The sequence below is a fragment of the Hypomesus nipponensis genome, chromosome 3, assembly GCF_054491055.1.
Source record: "Hypomesus nipponensis isolate SF chromosome 3, ASM5449105v1, whole genome shotgun sequence".
NCBI classification, from domain to species: Eukaryota; Metazoa; Chordata; class Actinopteri; order Osmeriformes; family Osmeridae; genus Hypomesus; species Hypomesus nipponensis.
Genome location: NC_140363.1, coordinates 19,987,351 through 20,004,687, shown reverse-complemented (window position 1 = coordinate 20,004,687; position 17,337 = coordinate 19,987,351). Strand labels below are relative to the sequence as shown.

The 17,337-nt window shown below is 42.4% G+C and overlaps 2 protein-coding genes across 2 annotated transcripts; one reads left to right on the top strand and one right to left on the bottom strand.

Annotated features, from left to right (window-relative positions):
• The first annotated feature begins 492 nt into the window (after positions 1-492).
• On the top strand, positions 493-2,711 carry LOC146300278 (retinol dehydrogenase 14-like). The gene is made up of 2 exons (XM_084682633.1): positions 493-1,277; positions 1,515-2,711. Exons 1-2 carry the CDS (start codon positions 1,041-1,043, stop codon positions 2,130-2,132), a joined length of 855 nt encoding a protein of 284 aa, XP_084538759.1. The 5' UTR covers positions 493-1,040; the 3' UTR covers positions 2,133-2,711.
• A 5,262-nt stretch (positions 2,712-7,973) lies between these two features.
• On the bottom strand, positions 7,974-15,170 carry LOC146300277 (cytosolic 5'-nucleotidase 1A-like). Its single transcript, XM_084683191.1, has 6 exons — positions 15,033-15,170; positions 13,634-13,801; positions 13,393-13,522; positions 9,944-10,066; positions 8,512-8,696; positions 7,974-8,342 (listed from the first exon to the last, which is right to left on the bottom strand). Exons 1-6 carry the CDS (start codon positions 15,168-15,170, stop codon positions 7,974-7,976), a joined length of 1,113 nt encoding a protein of 370 aa, XP_084539317.1.
• Positions 15,171-17,337: the final 2,167 nt, after the last annotated feature.

Genomic DNA, 17,337 nt, shown 5'->3' with positions numbered 1-17,337 from the left:
GTTGGAACATGAAATCTGTTCCAGGGGAAAGAACTCTAAAATAGATTATACTTATACGAATAAGGAGGAAAACAACCAGTCCACTGTTGTCTCCAACTAGTAACAAAAACTTAAATAATATAATCTACAATTTCTGTTGAACATTTTGTTAATTCAGCAATTATGACACAAGAGGGAATCAGATCTCACAGTGCCATATGGTAGCTCGACTAAAAAAATCTTAGTCAACCAAGAGCATATCGACCAGAAAATCAACTAGTCGACTAAGTGGGGACAGCCCTACTCATGTTAATGTTAAATAACCTCCTAAAGTGAAGTTTTCATGTCATTTGACCTTGACACAACTTGAGTCAGAAGTGATACCACGTTTTTTGTTGTTTTTTACAGCATTCATGCCACGCCCAACCAACAGAGGGCAGTACAACAATAGTCATATAATACATAATGAATGTCAGTTTTCTTTGCTATCTCAAATCTTTTTGGACTAAACAGCAAAAAAACTGTCCGTTGACAGCAGTAAGTCGGAAAGGGGGCCTCGAACGTTGAACCTGAATGGATGGAAAGGGGGGCCCTTTTTACACTTGTTAAATATCTCGATGTGGATGCTTTTTTTTATGACGTCATTCCGTCTCATCCGTTGGTGGTAGCAAAATAGTGTCCCAAATATTGTAATTTTCAATGCACTGATTTACAATGCAGGGCCCTTGACGAGGTTCAAATGTAGGGAATAGTGAATGAGTGAACCAGGGAACACTTGTTTAACACTTGTTCAAACTTCCGCCTGCCTTGTCATGACGTAATTTATTTAACCTTTGTTATTGTACATGGGCAACTATACACGGAAGGACGGGAGCAAAACGTAGTCGCATCCCCAGTGTTGCCTTTCTGTCAACGCTCTCCAGTTGCATGTAGTTTAGCCTCTCTGGTGACTGTCATCTGTTGAACTGTTAGCTTTACTGAAGAGCTAGCTACTGTAGCATGCAAACTCTGTTCGTATGTCGTAGTCCTATTAGATTGTTGTAAGTTAATGTACCATCAAAATGATGCAAGGAAAAACTATAATAGTGACTGGCGCCAACAGCGGGATCGGGAAAGCCACAACAATTGATCTGTTGAAAAGACACGGTCGTGTGATAATGGCTTGCAGGGACGTGAAGAGGGCTGAGGATGCCGCTCGAGATATCAGAATGGAAACAAACACCGGAGAACTCGTAATTCAATACCTTGACCTCGCGTCCCTGACATCTGTGCATAGGTTCTGTGAAAATGTAACTAAGGTATGTTATGTGGTCAAAGCATAACCAGGATGAGCCTAGTTGCAGTCAGCCAACAACAAGCTAGCAGCTAGCGTTGTTTCTGCTACATAAGTTAGTTTACATCAAAATCTTGTTTACATTTTGGAAATATGTGCAAAACACGGAGTGACTCGTTAAATTGTAATAAATAAATAATTTATACTGTATCCAACGGGTCAGGTATTTATGAGTCACTGATTTATAATTGTGTTTCAATAGGAGGAATCCAGAATAGATGTGCTGATCAACAATGCTGGAATCTACCAATGCCCATACTCCAAGACAGAGGATGGCTTTGAAATGCAGTTTGGGGTTAATCACCTGGGCCACTTCCTTCTAACTCACCTCTTGATGGACCTCTTGATAAAATCAGCTCCAAGTCGCATCATAGTAGTTTCTTCTAAGCTATACAAATATGGTCAGATAAACTTTGAGGATCTAAACAGTGATAACAGCTACGACAAGGCTATAGCCTATGGCAGAAGTAAGCTAGCAAATCTTCTGTTCACTTGTGAGCTAGCCTGTAGGCTTAAGGAGACAGGAGTCACAGTCAATGCCTTAACTCCAGGTTTAGTACGAACTAACCTAGGAAGACATGTCAGTATTCCTCTCCTGGCCAAGCCCCTATTCAACATGGCCTCCAGAGTGTTCTTTAAGAGCCCAGAACAGGGTGCTCAGACCTCTGTGTACCTGGCTTGCTCCCCTGACGTGGAAGGGGTTTGTGGAAAGTGCTTTGCAGACTGTAAGGAGCAGTCTCTTTTGCCAAAGGCTACGGACGAAGAGGTGGCACGGAAACTGTGGGACATTAGTGAAGTCATGGTGGGGCTAACAACGTAGCAGACCAGCTTTGGTAATTAAACAACCAACGCTTTGGTAACTAAGGTTCCTGAGAGTTGAGTGCTTTACTGGAGTGAACATTTACTATTAGCAAATCTTTGAATGAAATCTTTAAATTAAAATTTACAGATGATCTGTAAAATTCCAGTTGGTGTCAACCTCACATGAAACCCAATAATCATAACATTGAATACCAAATATATAAAAAGTGGATGCAGTGTTTGTCCAATAAAATATTGTGAATTTCTGTAAATGAGCAGCAATTTAAATGACTCAACTTTAAGGACCATTTAACAAATTAGGATGAATGCACACTTCATGGATCTTAACTGGCTTTTCAAATGCATTTTTTGTGAACAAATGTAGACATTCTTAGAAAATCAAAATACAGTTTTTTTCTAAACTTGATACACACTGTGTTATAGATATTTGTCTCTTGTGAAAAGGTTTAAAGGAAGTAATCTGTTTTGGGGAGTAAATTGTTCATGGTAGCTAAAAATGGTAGCATAAAAAATATTACCATGTTCAATTGACATCTTTGTTTCATCAAATAATAAAAGTTTACTGAAACCACCTAAAGTTACTTTAAAAGCCTTGTTTCTCATAAATGTAAGGCTTGATACGCAGACATGGATAATTGAATAATTGTTGTTGACTAGGCTCATTTGCAGTACAGAATTGCCCTTGGAAAGAAAATACATTGTTCATTGGTCAGGGATTAGGGTTAGCACAATCAGCCATAGTAGCTTCCAGTCTTGAATGCAAATGTTCCAATATTACTTAGGAATGTTTTCTCTCTTTCTGTGAGGTAACGGGAGAAAACCCCTTGGATTCGTAATGTATTTTTCACCTGCAATCTCCATTAGTGCATTTTATGGATCATTAATAAAGAGCACAGGACAATCCATAAAACAAATCAAGTCCTTGTGACTTGGAGAAGAGATTAGCTCTCAGGTTGCTGCTGTTTCATGCTGATTTAATGAGTATGTTTGCTTTATAAGCAAATAAAATATGTATAACTTTCAAACCTTTGAATCTTAAATGATGCGTACAGCATTGGTGGATAAGAACTGAATATCTACACCTACATGTTTGAATATTTGTGAAACTGAAAAACATATTTAACTTAATGTTTTTAAGACCTTACAAACTTTACAGACATGCTACAGGAACATGTCTGTTTAGCTTAGCCAATGTCATTCAACATGTGTTGAAGATCTAAGCTACATGCTTAAACCCTTTTTAACTGGAAGACCTGGGTAAACTGATAAAAAAAACAGGTTTGATGGTTACACACTTTACAAGCAGTGTTTCATGAATCCATCCGAAGACAGTCAATTCAAATGAGCATTGTGTGTAAGAGATCACGCTTAATATAAGCTTCATAAGGGTCTATGAGTACTGCGTAGTAAGATCACATGACAAACTGCTGTGTTTATTCCTTAGGTCACTACCAACCAGACCCCCAGGTAGTTTGTTACTTATATAAGATCACTTCAAAACCAGATCCCATTGACCCTTAGGAAGCTCAATGGGATGAGTCATTAGACATCAGACTAAATCATGGTAAACAAGTTAAGACATTATAAAGAATAATCCCAACATAATGTAAAGTGCATTGTGTCTAATCAACTATATATAATCTCCAATGATCAACATAGAGAACTGATACCAGAACTTGAACCACAATTATTATGACTGCATCAAGTTAACTAAAAACTTTTTATGACCTGCTGCATAAGTTAACTAAAGACCTTATAGGCTATTTGTGTAATAACTACCAAGATGGTTACATTGTGACTACAAGCTACAAGTGACTAGTCCACACTTGCATGTAATTGCCGCTAGACTCCTGTCCCACATCTAAACATTTGATGCATGATATTGCATGATATTAGATACAGTGTACATATATTGTAACAACATAAATCCAATATATAGGTAATTAACATTTGTATGGAATGCTTAAGACTGAGCTATTTTTCTTTCAAACATGCAGACAAGATCAAATTTGTCTTCTCTAAATGTGAAGACAGCTATCCACGCATTCAATATAACTGCTTTCAACAGTTTGTATTTGTATTTTTTTTTTAAACTTTTACTGGGATTTATTTATGTCAGTCTTTCAACATCCTTTCTAACACGGTCTGGTCGAGAGCCAGTACCACAGCTGAAAGAAAACAACGTGACTATTTTGTTTGGCTCTGAGTTTAAGACACATCCACTACTATACAGGTGCAAAGACCACAATGAACTTTTAAACTTCTCTGCAACAAATTATTTTATGCTGCTCTATCATTGTGGTTTATTGTGCCATAGTAATTTGTAATGATTATGAAGATTTAATGCAGATTCATTGCTGAATGACAGGTAGTTGGGTCAGCGCATGTATGTGGAACACCATATCCACTGTTATCTCCTTGTGGAGTGTTGTGGTGAAGTCTCAAGCTAGTTTATGGATGGTTGTCTCAAACATACAAGACATAATGCAATGAACCAGGGCAATATTAACACCCACTGGATGAATCATTGTATCCATCCAACTAATTGAACACATAGGAGTTCATTCTTTGATAAATATGTGCGTAATGTTTCCTGCTGGGTTTATCATTGCTATTTCATTTCTCGTCAATTGTGAAAGTGAGCAGAAAGTGAAATGGAATCCACCTAGACGCTGACCTTTAACATCCTTCACTAGACACCACCTAAGCTTCACCATGAATATTTGCTATTAGACTGTTTGAGGTCACACATTATGAATGTGAGTCAGTGCTGTAGATTGTTATTGTTCAGATTTATAGTCTATGGAGTGTTGAGTACTGTCTGCTGAAAGAGCAAGCAGAAGCAGAGAGAGCTTAACAAGAGTCTGCAACAAGAGGCTCTTAAATCATCTGGAAGAGTTTACTGTGAAGTAGCTCTGTAGTTCAGCAGGGCCAGGCAGCCCTACTCCAGCCTACTGCTTTGGGTGAAATAATCCAAACAGTTAAGAGAAGAAAGAGTCTGGGTCTCCTTGTCTGTCGGCAGTTATGTCCCTGTTGATGTACTGTCTTTACTTTCCCCCTGTTTTTTCTGTCAAGAAATCCTGTTGTTCTCATACACATGCACTCACCAATGTTCCCCCCCCCTCAATAATGAACTGCTCTGTCTGTTTTCTCTACTAACTAATCAATTTAACTAAAAAAGAACACACTTTTTTTAAATCTAGAAGCCCATAAGTATTTACACGTTAAGGTGTATTTTTCTCTACATAACACGTATATGCACAGAATTCACTTATAGATGTATTTTTTCTCTTTTGTTGTTCTTGTTTTATTTGGGCTGTTTTTTGTTGCTGTGAGATCTACATAGATTCAATCATTCAGCATTAAAACATTTTCAAAGGATCTTGAATTAGTCAAGCTATGCCATTTGGACACCAGTGCATTTTGTTATTTCACATCCACAGCCATGAAACCCTCCCCCCCATGGCAAGGACATACAAACAGCAACTTTCTTCCCCCTTCATCAGTGGCCTTGTCGTTGTGATGTAACTCAGAGTCACGCAGGGTGACGGGAGAGAAGCCTTTCATCTCAGAGTAAGAAGGGAAAGTGTCCAGGGGAGGTGGAATGTTACTTATTTCCAGTGGGACAGAGAAACACCTCCCCGGGGACAGGAAACAGCTGACTCACTGACCTCAGAAGTTATTCATTGATAATATCAGAAAAATACATACTGTCACCTTGTCTCCCCCCTCCTCCAGTATCTGCTGAATGTCACCTACTTAGAGATGTCAGAGCACAGGCAGACCCCAATACATCATGGATATTGCGTGAAAATGGGTTCCTGTTCTTCCTCTGAATTAGTGAGTGTCTGCAGATTGTGATTTATGTCACTTGTGTGTGATTTTTTCCTCTCTCCAGTGTTCTTTTAAGCTGGATATTGTTACATCTCTGTTTGATGTAGCTAAGTAAAATATGAAGTACTGATTAACCAGGTACATCAGCAGAAACGAGATGTTCTCTGTATCCTGTCTTTAATCTGTCTAGGTGTCTTCTGAGCCAAACTGACAAAACGAGTCAAGTCTCTTTTCAGTGACCAACTTGAAAATGCGTTGTTAAAAGTTTCCCACAGGGAGAACTGAGAACCTAAACATCATAATGCTTGACTAGGTTTTCAAAGACAATTACTTCCACCTGAGGAGTTCTACATGATAAAGATGGTAAATGGAAGGATGTGTTGCATGTAGGAAGCCCTGGTGTTTCAGTCATTCTTTCCATTTTCTACTGTCTTACAGTAAACACATGGCGCTCTCTGCTGTACAGGTGAAATATTGCAGACAACTGGAAGAAAGACAAGAGTATATGGCTGCAGCCTCCCACCTCATGCCCTCCCATCTCATGCCCTCCCGTCTCATACTTCTACTTTTCAAAATAAAAGCTTGTCTGGTCCGCTATTTCTCCTTCCTATTTTGGTGTACGTGTTTTTTTTTAAGCAAAACTACAAACAAAAAATCCATTCTACAGCTGCAGCCTGGGAGGCCTGGTTGAGTTTAGGCGTCACAATGACGGTTGAGGTTAGGATTAGTTTAAGGCCAGGAGTCGTAGCAGAGGTCGAGGTTAAGGTTAAGAACAACAACGACGGTTGGGGGACAATGATAGTCGGTACAGCACACTGAGCATTTTGTCACCTGCGGTGTGTTCTTTTTTTAAAGACACTGATGTTTACCTTAAGGGAAATCACAAAAAGAAACCATCAAAGTTTGCAACCATAAATTGCTTTTGCTAACAAATGTCAACATCAAATGCTGATGCAGTTTTAAATGACGGTCATCGCAGGTTTCATCAAATATACGCAAACATAACATCCGGAAATCATCAAAGTATATGGATACCAACATTTTTTTTCAAGTTTTTCAATTTATTGCAACAAACGTGCTCATAAACTTACCTTTAACTCCATCCGTAAAATAATTTGCGATTTAGCATTTTGACCCTCTGAATTTACCGTTGGACAGCTTGGGCATGAGACGGGAGGTCATGAGACAGGAGGGCATGAGACTGGAGGGCATGAGACTGGAGGGCATGAGACTGGAGGGCATGAGACTGGAGGGCATGAGACGGGAGGGCATGAGACGGGAGGGCATGAGACTGGAGGTCATGAGACTGGAGGGCATGAGACTGGAGGGCATGAGACGGGAGAGCATGAGAGGGGAGGGCATGAGACTGGAGAGCATGAGACTGGAGGTCATGAGAGGGGAGGGCATGAGACGGGAGGGCATGAGACTGGAGGTCATGAGACGGGAGGTCATGAGACTGGAGGGCATGAGACGGGAGGCTACAGGCTGCCTTCCGTCTGTATTAATCTGCCTGTATTAATCTGCCTGTATTAATCTGCCTGTATTAATCTGCCTGTATTAATCTGCCTGTATTAATCTCCAAGTGGGGACATGTAGTAAATCAGGGGCGTCGTTAGACCCTTTTTACTGGGGCACGTGCCCCAGTATAAATCTGCTGTGCCCCAGTAAAATCTAAAGTTTGAGGTTTAACAATTTACTTTATTTGTCAATGGGGGGCAGGGGCCTTGAGCCTTGTTGCCCAGGGCACAGAAAATTGTTAATCCGGCCCTGCCTACACCACCATTAACCACCATCCGCAAAGTTGAGTTACATCAACCAAGCCCACAGTGTTGTCTCAAGATGGCCCACAGCCAGCACTGATGTACAAGTCACGACAGCTATCACCTCATGCTGCCTTACAGTCATGCAGAATGGGGAACGAGAAAAGAATAGACAGAAACATTGTGTTTTGACAACAATTCATTGTCCCATGCTGCCACAGAGCTGAGGGTGGACACGGTCCTGGCTACTTGGGGCTGGAGTCCTTCTCCCTGTCAGGCTTCCCAGCTGGGAGGGTCTGAGCCACCCCATAGGGCACGTGGCAGGCCACAGTCCCCAGCTCCGCCGCCCCCTCTACATGGAACATCTGGTCGTCAAAGAAGATGTGTGGCCGTATTTTCTCCAGCATCGGGCCCTTGGGGGCCCCGGCCAGGAACAGAGCCTCGTCCACCTCCAGTCCCCAGGCCCGCAACGTTCGCAGGGCCCGGGTCCCCGAGCTAGCAGCGCTGCGGGCCGTCACCAGATAGGTACGGATGGGGCAGTTCAGACGCTGACCTTTGGTATAGAACTTCTTCTGTAGCTTCCCCAGAGCTTCCAGGAAACCCTTCAGAGGGCCCTGGTTGGGGGCCGGCAAGAGGGCAGAGAGATTAAGAGTTTTGAAATGGGCATTTAAGATCTACTGAAGAGAAAGCAGTAGATCTATGGACGTCATTAAATGCCTCCCATAAAAATCAAGCAGTGTGTTCCATGCTTACAGTGTCTTTAGATGATTCCTTCAGACTTACGTGGTCAAGGGGCATGTTCTCATGGGCCTTTTCGTGCTCAAAGAACTTATCCAGCCCGTGAGCCTTGTAGATGCGCTCTGATTCATCAGAGAAGAGAACAGCATCACCGTCAAAGGCCACGCGGAGCTGGGTCTCTGACACGACCGTGAGCTTCTCTGGGGTGAACATGGTGGCCGCTGCGATCCCTGAGGCGCACAAACATTCAAGCACATTTCAGAAAAGATCTTGATTCAAGATATGGAGTCAGGTGGCTGAGCGGTTAGGGAATCGGGCTAGTAATCAGAAGGTTCAATTCCCCGCCGTCCTAAAACGACATTGCGTCCTTGGGCAAGGCACTTCACCCTACTTGCCTCGGGGGAATGTCCTTGTACTTACTGTATGCTCTCTGGATAAGAGCGTCTGCTAAATGACCAAATGTAAATGTAAGTAATGTAAGTAAGTAATTAAGTAAGTAAGTAAGTAAGTAAGTAAGTAAGTAAGTAAAAGTACAAACACTTTGTTACTGTATGTAAGAACATTGATGAGTACTTGATGAGGTACTCTTTTGTACTCGGCGCTGTTCAGCTTTAATCTACTCTGTTTTGGGCTTCTCTGTTCTCCTCTTCTTCCTCTCCTCTCTCCTCTCTTTCCTCTCCTCTCCTCTCCCCTCTCCTCTCTTTCCTCTCCCCTCCTCTCTCCTCTGCTCTCCTCTCCTTCATCTCCTCTCTTTTCACTGTGTAAAAAAACGTTTTGAAAAAAATTGATGAGACAGAGGCAGTTAGCAATGTCTACATGACTGAGAATAGAGAGATTCCTGATCACCCATGGCCATATCTGAGGGAGATGTTCGAAAACGTCTAAGGCAAAAAAGATTCCTGGCAAATGCTCTTCGTGTCTGTAGTGTCTTTTTGTATTAATGTATTAATATGATGTGAGGTCCAGTTACCAGCGTGACACTAAAACAGGTAGTAGTAATGGCTATTTTTTACTTAAGTGTATGTCAGAGCCCACACTTCTTTACTTTAACTTGAGTGAAAAAGTGTCGTCAGCACTTCAACTTTTAGTCTTGAATCTTTTTAAACACAGTATTCTATTTGAGTGAAGGATGTGTGTATACTTTTGCCATCTCTGGCAATACATTACTTCTTGCAACACCGGAAAATGTATCCCTTGTCTGCACCTTGTATTTGAGATCTTGTTGTTCCACTGTCTGGCAAGAGACTGCACACATCAAATGGTTTGATCTTAATTTGATATTGGGTCCTCTGAGTCATGCATGGAAAAAAGTACCTTTCATGAACACAATTTTAGCCAACCAGAATTCTAGCAGTTATACGGGGTGGGCAGGAAGAGACCCCATCATAGGAGGTGTGAGTTAAACCAAGTCTGTTTGGTTACAGCATTATCTGTCATATTAGCTGTTGACGTTACAGTATCATCATGAGTGGCTGACCTTCCTCCAGCGCCTCGCGGACCTTCACAGGGTCAGCTGACAGGTACAGGTTGGTGTGGTAAGCCTTCAGGTAGCCAATGGGACTGTTCCCTCCTGTCATACAGAAACGCTCAATGAACAGATCTAGAGGGGAGAGATAAACAGGGGGTTCAGACAAACACGTTGGGGCTTGAGGTCATGCAAGGGTCCATCATGTCTTGTGTAGCTCCCAAGTACCCAAAGAAATAAAAACAGAGGTGAAAACAACTATTATTGCATCAGTTGGCTAGATTCTGTGAGCTGCAGCCCAAAGGTTGCCAAGCCAGCACAGTGATGAGCAAACCAAACCCATGGGCAAGGCAGCCTAGTTTGTGCCACAGTAGTCTGTGGCTGCAGTTCAAGGAGAACAGCGCCGAAGAAGAAAGATTTAAGGATTGCGGAGCTGAAACTGGCTCAGGCAGATGTTTCTCCTTGGCTGGGCTGTTTTAGTGGGTGCTGGGTGACCCAGACACACCCTTTCGACCCAGAAAAGAACACATCATACAGGAGCAGAGGAGGAGGGCATCGTGAGCCAGACCACAGAGACATCACAGAATTCCATCCCCAACCCTCAACAGTGGTAGATCTAGAACATTTTACATGAGGTGGCAAAGGGGTGGCAAGAGGTCTTGGCAGGGTGGCATGGGTAAACGGTACATGTGAATCCTTGTATGTGAATGGCTTTAACAAAACAAACACAAAATACTTTTAAACAAGGTAGTTATTGTTTAATCATGGCCTTACACACTACGGGCCCTATCTTGCACCCAGCGCAATTGACTTAGTCAACGACGCAAGTGTCATTCCTAGTTTGCACTCGACGCAAAGCCGACTTTTCCCTCCACAGACGCACGTCGAAATGACTTTGCGCTCCCGTGGGCGGTTCAGCGAAAAAGGAGGCGTGTTCCGGTGCAAACGTTCCCTGGTGCTATTTTGCAGTTTCCGAAAAACAATTCCGCCACTGACCGGGAAAAACGTGGTTTAAAGTCAATGGCGTAATATTCAGATGCTATTTTAAGGGCGCAAGCTTGGTCCGTGCGCACTGCTGGCGAGGCCAGGGTCTTCTTTCTGCAAAGCTAAGTTACTTTGTTTTGATTTATGGCGTGTTACATTTCTTCAATGATTATAAAAATATTTTCATAAGAAAGTTCTATGTATGTGAACTTCATTTGTAACAACGGTAGCAATTTACTCCCATGACTGTTTAACCGAAGCTAATTTGGTTAGGTTTCTTCTCCCATGCCCATCAGAATCAGAATTCGGTTTATTCGCCATGAAGCTTATGTTACACAAATACGCGATTTGCTGTGGTAGGAAGGTGCAAACAATAAACATATGCTGGCATAAATTAAGTACATTACTTAAACTAATTCTAAGAACTAAACAATGTTAAATATAACAATTTAAAAAAATTAAATATATGTAAAAATAATAATAATAATTTGAATGAGTAGCATGAGTGGGCAATTTAGTGCAATGAGAAAACTGCTCTGCCTTTCTCATACAATATCACTTCTCTATCTTTTACGGCCCTGACGACAACGTCATTCTCCTCGGCTGTGAACCGCTGGCGTGCGCCTGGCAAATCCGCCGTTATAATAGCAATTCGCTATGGAACAAGCGCTGCTCTTAAAGGGAATGTGAGATGATGCTCTGATTGGTTTATTGCACGTTACGCCCAAACCACACCCATTAGCAATGTAGCTACTTCAGACCAACCCTTTTTAGATTTGCGCCAGGCGCAAAGTCATTTATCCCGCCGGCAAAATAACAACCAAGCTGAAGTCACGCCCACAAAGTTACGTGCGCTTTGCGTTTTGATACTTGCGTTTCAGATCGTCAAAATAGGGGGGTACAAGTGTTTTTAATTCACAACAGGAATAAGCTCAGTCAGGGCCTGAGTGGGAGCCATTTCTTGCCCGGGAGTGTAATGGCCAAACCAGCCCATCCCCACCAGGGGCGTGCCATATGTTGAACATTCGGGGCTTAACCCGAACCTAGGACCTAGGCAAGGTTTTGATGTGATTTGATATTGGAACTTCACATTTCAGTGTAAAATTGTTTTGGGGGGGGGGTTATGTAATATGAACATTACGCTCATATTGTTATATTTCTGGAAATTACAACCCATTTTTTTTGGCTACAGTAGGCCTACCTTAAAGATTCGGGGCTTTTGAGAAAACATATTTTTCCCACCCTTGCAGGAACCTAGATTTATGAAGTGACAGATCTTTCTTTTTTTTACCTGGCTTTTTCAGTTCCTCCTGCCATCTTTCTCCTATCCATTTTATTATTTTTGCATCAGCTTAATCTTGCCAACTACCTCCACAACAATAAATGACGGTTTAGGGTTGTCTCCCATGGCAACAACCTTGGTACACGCACTTGTGTTGGAGAAAGAGAGCATGCGCGACAACTGAAAACTGCACTTTTTAATGATCTGATCATGCGCTTATTTAAATTAAAACCGAGCAGGGCCGGCATAATTCCCCCCCACCACCCCTATGTAGGTCCGCCCATAGACCCTCAAAGCTCAAGTGTGTGCATGTTCACATCATGTTAACTGAGAAGAAGAGTGGCTGGAACAATGTTCATATTATATTATGATGATTGATGATTATAAAAATGTACACAATGATGGAAAACTGTTTGTTACTTGCCAGTCTCCTGTTTTTGGCATGTGTACACACAGATACACACACACACCTACACACACACACACAAACACACACACAGAGATACACTAACACACCAAGCACAACACTTTAAGGGATTGAGTATGGAATTCTGTGATGCTTTAAGCAGCCATAATGGCTACAAAAGTGAGAGGGGTGCGTTTCCCAATAAAGATGGATCGTAGCAACGATCGAGCAAAAAAAACGATATTTCTTACGTGCATTTCCCAAACATGCTTGTAAGGAGTAGACTAATCTATGCGCTTTCAAGAGCTACACATTTTCGAGAGACACTTTAGCTACGATGTCTTTGGGAACGGGTCGTAAAACTAAGATTTGTTGTACGATGGATTCTACGATCAATTTAGGCTTACGACACTTTCGGGAAAAGCAACCCAGACTGTGTGGGAATCAGAGGAGTGCTTTCTATTTCTTACATTTTCAAAACAGGCTCATTACTTTAGTTTTAAGCTGTATTTGGTGGCCTGATCAATATTATTTCTTGTCATTGCACGCCTTTTTTCATTTCCTGGCTATCACGCATAACAAATGTAAGCTAATATAGCGACCATGGGGCAAGGCAGACGTTCTGATGAGACAGAGGGAGTTAGCCATGTCCACATGACTGAGACAGAGGCAGTTGGACTCCCTCAGCCATCTGACTTACTTGAGTGAAAAGGTGTAGTCAGCACTTTTACCAGTCTTTTTGCCCAACATTCTCAATCTCCTGTAAACCTGTGTGTGTCAGATGCTCACCGTGGTGGTTGATAGTGTTGATGAGTCTCAGGCCAACATGAGCGTGGTGGTTTGTCATGAGCACAACGTCGAACAGCTCCTCGCTGTCAGGGTACAGCTCTCTCAGCCTGGCGTTCACCGCCTCCAGAGCCTTAAACACAGACACCTCCCATCAAGCAACAGAGAAATAGCAGTGCAAAGACACAACAGACACAAAAGCTAGACTAGATGTTGATGTGAGTTCTTGGGTGTCTTCTCAGACCTTTACAAAGGAGAAGGCAGGGCCCGGGGCGAGCGGCTCCGTCTCGTGCTCCATCTGGTGCTGCAGGTATTCCTCCAGGCCTCTCTGCTGGTGGATTAGCTGCTGCTCCTCCATGCTGAACAGCACCCGCGACGACACCGCTATGGTGACGGCGTTCTGGGGCTTCGGCTGCAAGATGAACAGACAGACGGTCAGTAAGAACAACCCATCGCTTCCAGGTTGTATATAGGTGAGATTTGCTTTCCCCCTGGGAGCATGATAGGTAGGACTTGCTAAGGGACTAAGACAGCAGGATCCTCTTATAGAAAACTGTTCTACATCTCTTCTCAACAACAGAAGAAAGTATTTGCTATCAAGTGTCAACAATCAGCACAATCAGTGCCTTCATTGCATATTAATAATATTAAAACGACTTAGCTATTTACAGTGCGTGGGGGGGAATAATTGTATTTGACCCAGGATTGGGGGGGTGGTGTCCCCCCCCCCCTGGGATTTCCGCTCATGACACCAGATGATTCATTCAGGGCTGGTCCTTCACGGCGAGGGGGGGGGGGGGGGTACAGGATTAATTGCTTCACTTGGCTGGAAGGTGTTAATTTCAGACATAGTCATAACTTTTTTGGATATTACAAGACAAGATATTGTGGAGTAGAACAAGCTGGCCATAAAAAATCATGGAATTGAAAAACAAACACCTTTTTATGTAAGAAGTTACGTTTTGAGAAATTCTTACAAAGAAAGTAAATACAAAGGACCACCAAACCATGACCTTGCACCTACAAGGTTTGATTTGTAAAGCTACAGTGCTCAACCTGTAGACTATAATGTATATTGTGTCAGATGTTCATAATGTTTAAGTGATGATAAAATAGATGTATTAATCAGCTCATCCTGAGACATTTAACCTTTCAAAATGACTGATGGGCAACAGGCTCTGTGGCAAGAAGCTGACACAGCGTAGACCATTCAATTTAAAGTTGGCTTACAAATTGTAGAATTAAACATTGACAAGCACCATTTTTTAAATATTTAGTATTGTGTATATTAATTCATATTAATATGTCATGTTTAGTTGTTTGTCCAGATAATCTTCTTATTTCTAGGATTGAGTTCTCATCCATAATGGACTATTAGAGAAGGTCTATTAGAGAGGGTTGAACACATTACAGAACCTGCTAACATACTGGCACATCACATCACATAACGTCAAGAAGATACTTAAGATAAGAGAACACATTTTTTATGTACTTCTTATGCATGTTACTATTACAATTTTGTAAGTTATCATACATTCCTAATTGTTGGTGAATTGTGTTTAAACATGTCAGTCAAGAACGTTTGAAGAATATGTCAGATAGTCAGTTAATCGTCTCATGTCACAACACCCAGACTGACTCACTGTTTTCCTGGTCGGAGTGGAGGGCTTCTTTCCTTCCCAGCAGTCATTGCTGGCTGGGCTGGTGGCGGAGGCAGCGCTGGTGGCGGAGGCAGCGCTGGGCGAGCTGCCTTTATCCTTCCTCACATCGCTGACGCTCATCCTTCCTGTGCTCTGTACCTTTTCAGTCTCACTCACAGTGGTCCTCACATCACTGCCACTTCCTCCTCTCTCTCTCTCTCTCTCTCTCTCTCTCTCTCTCTCTCTCTCTCTCTCTCTCTCTCTCTCTCTCCTCTCTCCACTCTCTCTCTCCTCTCGCCACTCTCTCCCTCCCTGTCTCTCTCTCTCTTCTCTCCACTCTCTCTCTCTGTCTCTCTCCCTCCCTGTCTCTCTCTCTCTCTCTCTCTGTCTCTGTCCTCGAGAAGTCCAAGATCACCAAGGGAAGATTTTCGACTAAAGCTACTCTGCTGAGAGGAAGAGGAATACAGTAATAGATGGAAGAAAGGGAGGGAGGGAATATATGCCGTCTGGTTCTTATTATTGTATCTTTTAAGAGCTTCTTTGCATTAAATATATAGGAATATGTAGGAATATGTAGGATCATGTTCTCACAGTTTCATGCTTTCACAGTTTTCTGCTTTTTTTGAATATATCTCCGTCACACAATGTGCCTCCCTCTCCCTTTTATTCCATCACACTCCAATTCAATGTGCTTATTTTCCTTGTAGTAATACCCTCTCCTTTGATTTAATGCATATGACATCCACATGTGTGAAGCGTGTGGTGTGTGGGTTGTTCAAAGGGAAAACAGCTGCATGTAAGCTCACGTACTGAAGACCCATGCACAACAACCAATGTGGGAGATATCATATAGCTGAGTGCAGTCAATATATAAACGGCTAAATCCATTCAACAGTGGAGCTTGATATGTGCACAGGATCCTAACTAAGTTGTATAGTTGGCTGATTTGAGGACTGCAGTGCAGTGCATAGTATTGTTGTGTTTCCTTCAAGCATGAGAGAGGTGGAAGGTGTCTGTGTTTACACTGCTCGCCCTTGAATCTCCTTAATGTGTCACTGGTCACTTCCTTTTCCTGCTTAGCGGAAATGGCATCTCTGGATCGTTTGCTTCCCTCTGTGTCTGATGATGTTTTCTCCTTTCTATTCTGTCCACCCCCCCTGCAGTCTCTCATATAAAAGAATTACAGCAGAGCAGTAGTTGCCAGGCGACCACCAGAGACTTACTAGACTGGGACACCCACACCTGGAAGCTGATTGGCTGTGGGGTGTGTGACGTCCTCCTCCTCCTCGGCCATTACGGATTGAGTGGATACACCTGGGAGGCGTGTCCCTTCCCCTTTAAGAGGACGCCGGAAGGAGAGAGGAGAGCCCTTACTTTTGTACGCGGCATGTTTGTTTAAGTTGTGGCAACCTTTGTGACTTTTGTTAGTTATGTTCCGTTAGTATTGTTAAATTAACCGTCTCAGCAGATCACCTTTGTGCATGTGTTCCCTTCGTTTAGCCTCGAACCACTGAGCCAGGGTTGTGACAGGTGAAACCAGGCTCTGATGTCAGGGTGGCACCACAGGAAAACCTGATCACACATTCAGCATGGCAGGAACACAACACAAGTTGAAAAACTGTCACATTCAGCATGGCAGGAACACAACACAGGTTGAAAAACTGTCACATTCAGCATGGCAGGAACACAACACAGGTTGAAAAACTGTTACAATCAGCATGGCAGGAACACAACACAGGTTGAAAAACTGTCACATTTAGCATGGCAGGAACACAACACAGGTTGCCATCGCTAGTCACCGGTGTCTGGAGAGACATATGAAGACAGAAAATTCAATAAACAGGTTTAGTAATGGAATCATTTCTTAATATCGCATCTAACTACAACACACACACACATCCATTCTTAGAGCTCGAGTTGAGGGCATCCAGATGTCTTCCATACTGAGAGCATTAGAGAGATAATGTACTGTGGGGTGTGCCTGCTGCAGGGAACAGGACCAGAGAGCTTCTATTGATTAACTTATGTCAGATCTGCAGTCTGTGGTTTACCGTCTGGTAGGGCTTCTATTTGACTTGTATTTTATATCCTTGAGAACAGTAGGGCTGTGAATCTTCATGCATTTCAGAAATATATATTCCATATTAATATTATAGAGGCTAATTATTGAAGAGCAAATCTATGTAATATGTTACAGATGAGTAGTTATAGTTTCCCCAGACAGCAGATATATATATAGATATATCTATCTATATCTATCCAGATACATCAGTGCTACCCTTGATTGTGATTGACATGGTTTTAGCTA

Coding starts and splice junctions, on each gene's coding strand:
- LOC146300278 (XM_084682633.1), top strand. CDS start 1,041: ATGATGCAAGGAAAAACTATAATAGTGACTGGCGCCAACAGCGGGATC. Junction 1,278..1,514: donor TCTGTGAAAATGTAACTAAG/GTATGTTATGTG, acceptor GTGTTTCAATAG/GAGGAATCCAGAATAGATGT.
- LOC146300277 (XM_084683191.1), bottom strand. CDS start 15,170: ATGAGCGTCAGCGATGTGAGGAAGGATAAAGGCAGCTCGCCCAGCGCT. Junction 13,523..13,633: donor CTGCCTTCTCCTTTGTAAAG/GTCTGAGAAGAC, acceptor TCTGTGTTTAAG/GCTCTGGAGGCGGTGAACGC. Junction 8,343..8,511: donor AGAACATGCCCCTTGACCAC/GTAAGTCTGAAG, acceptor GCCCCCAACCAG/GGCCCTCTGAAGGGTTTCCT.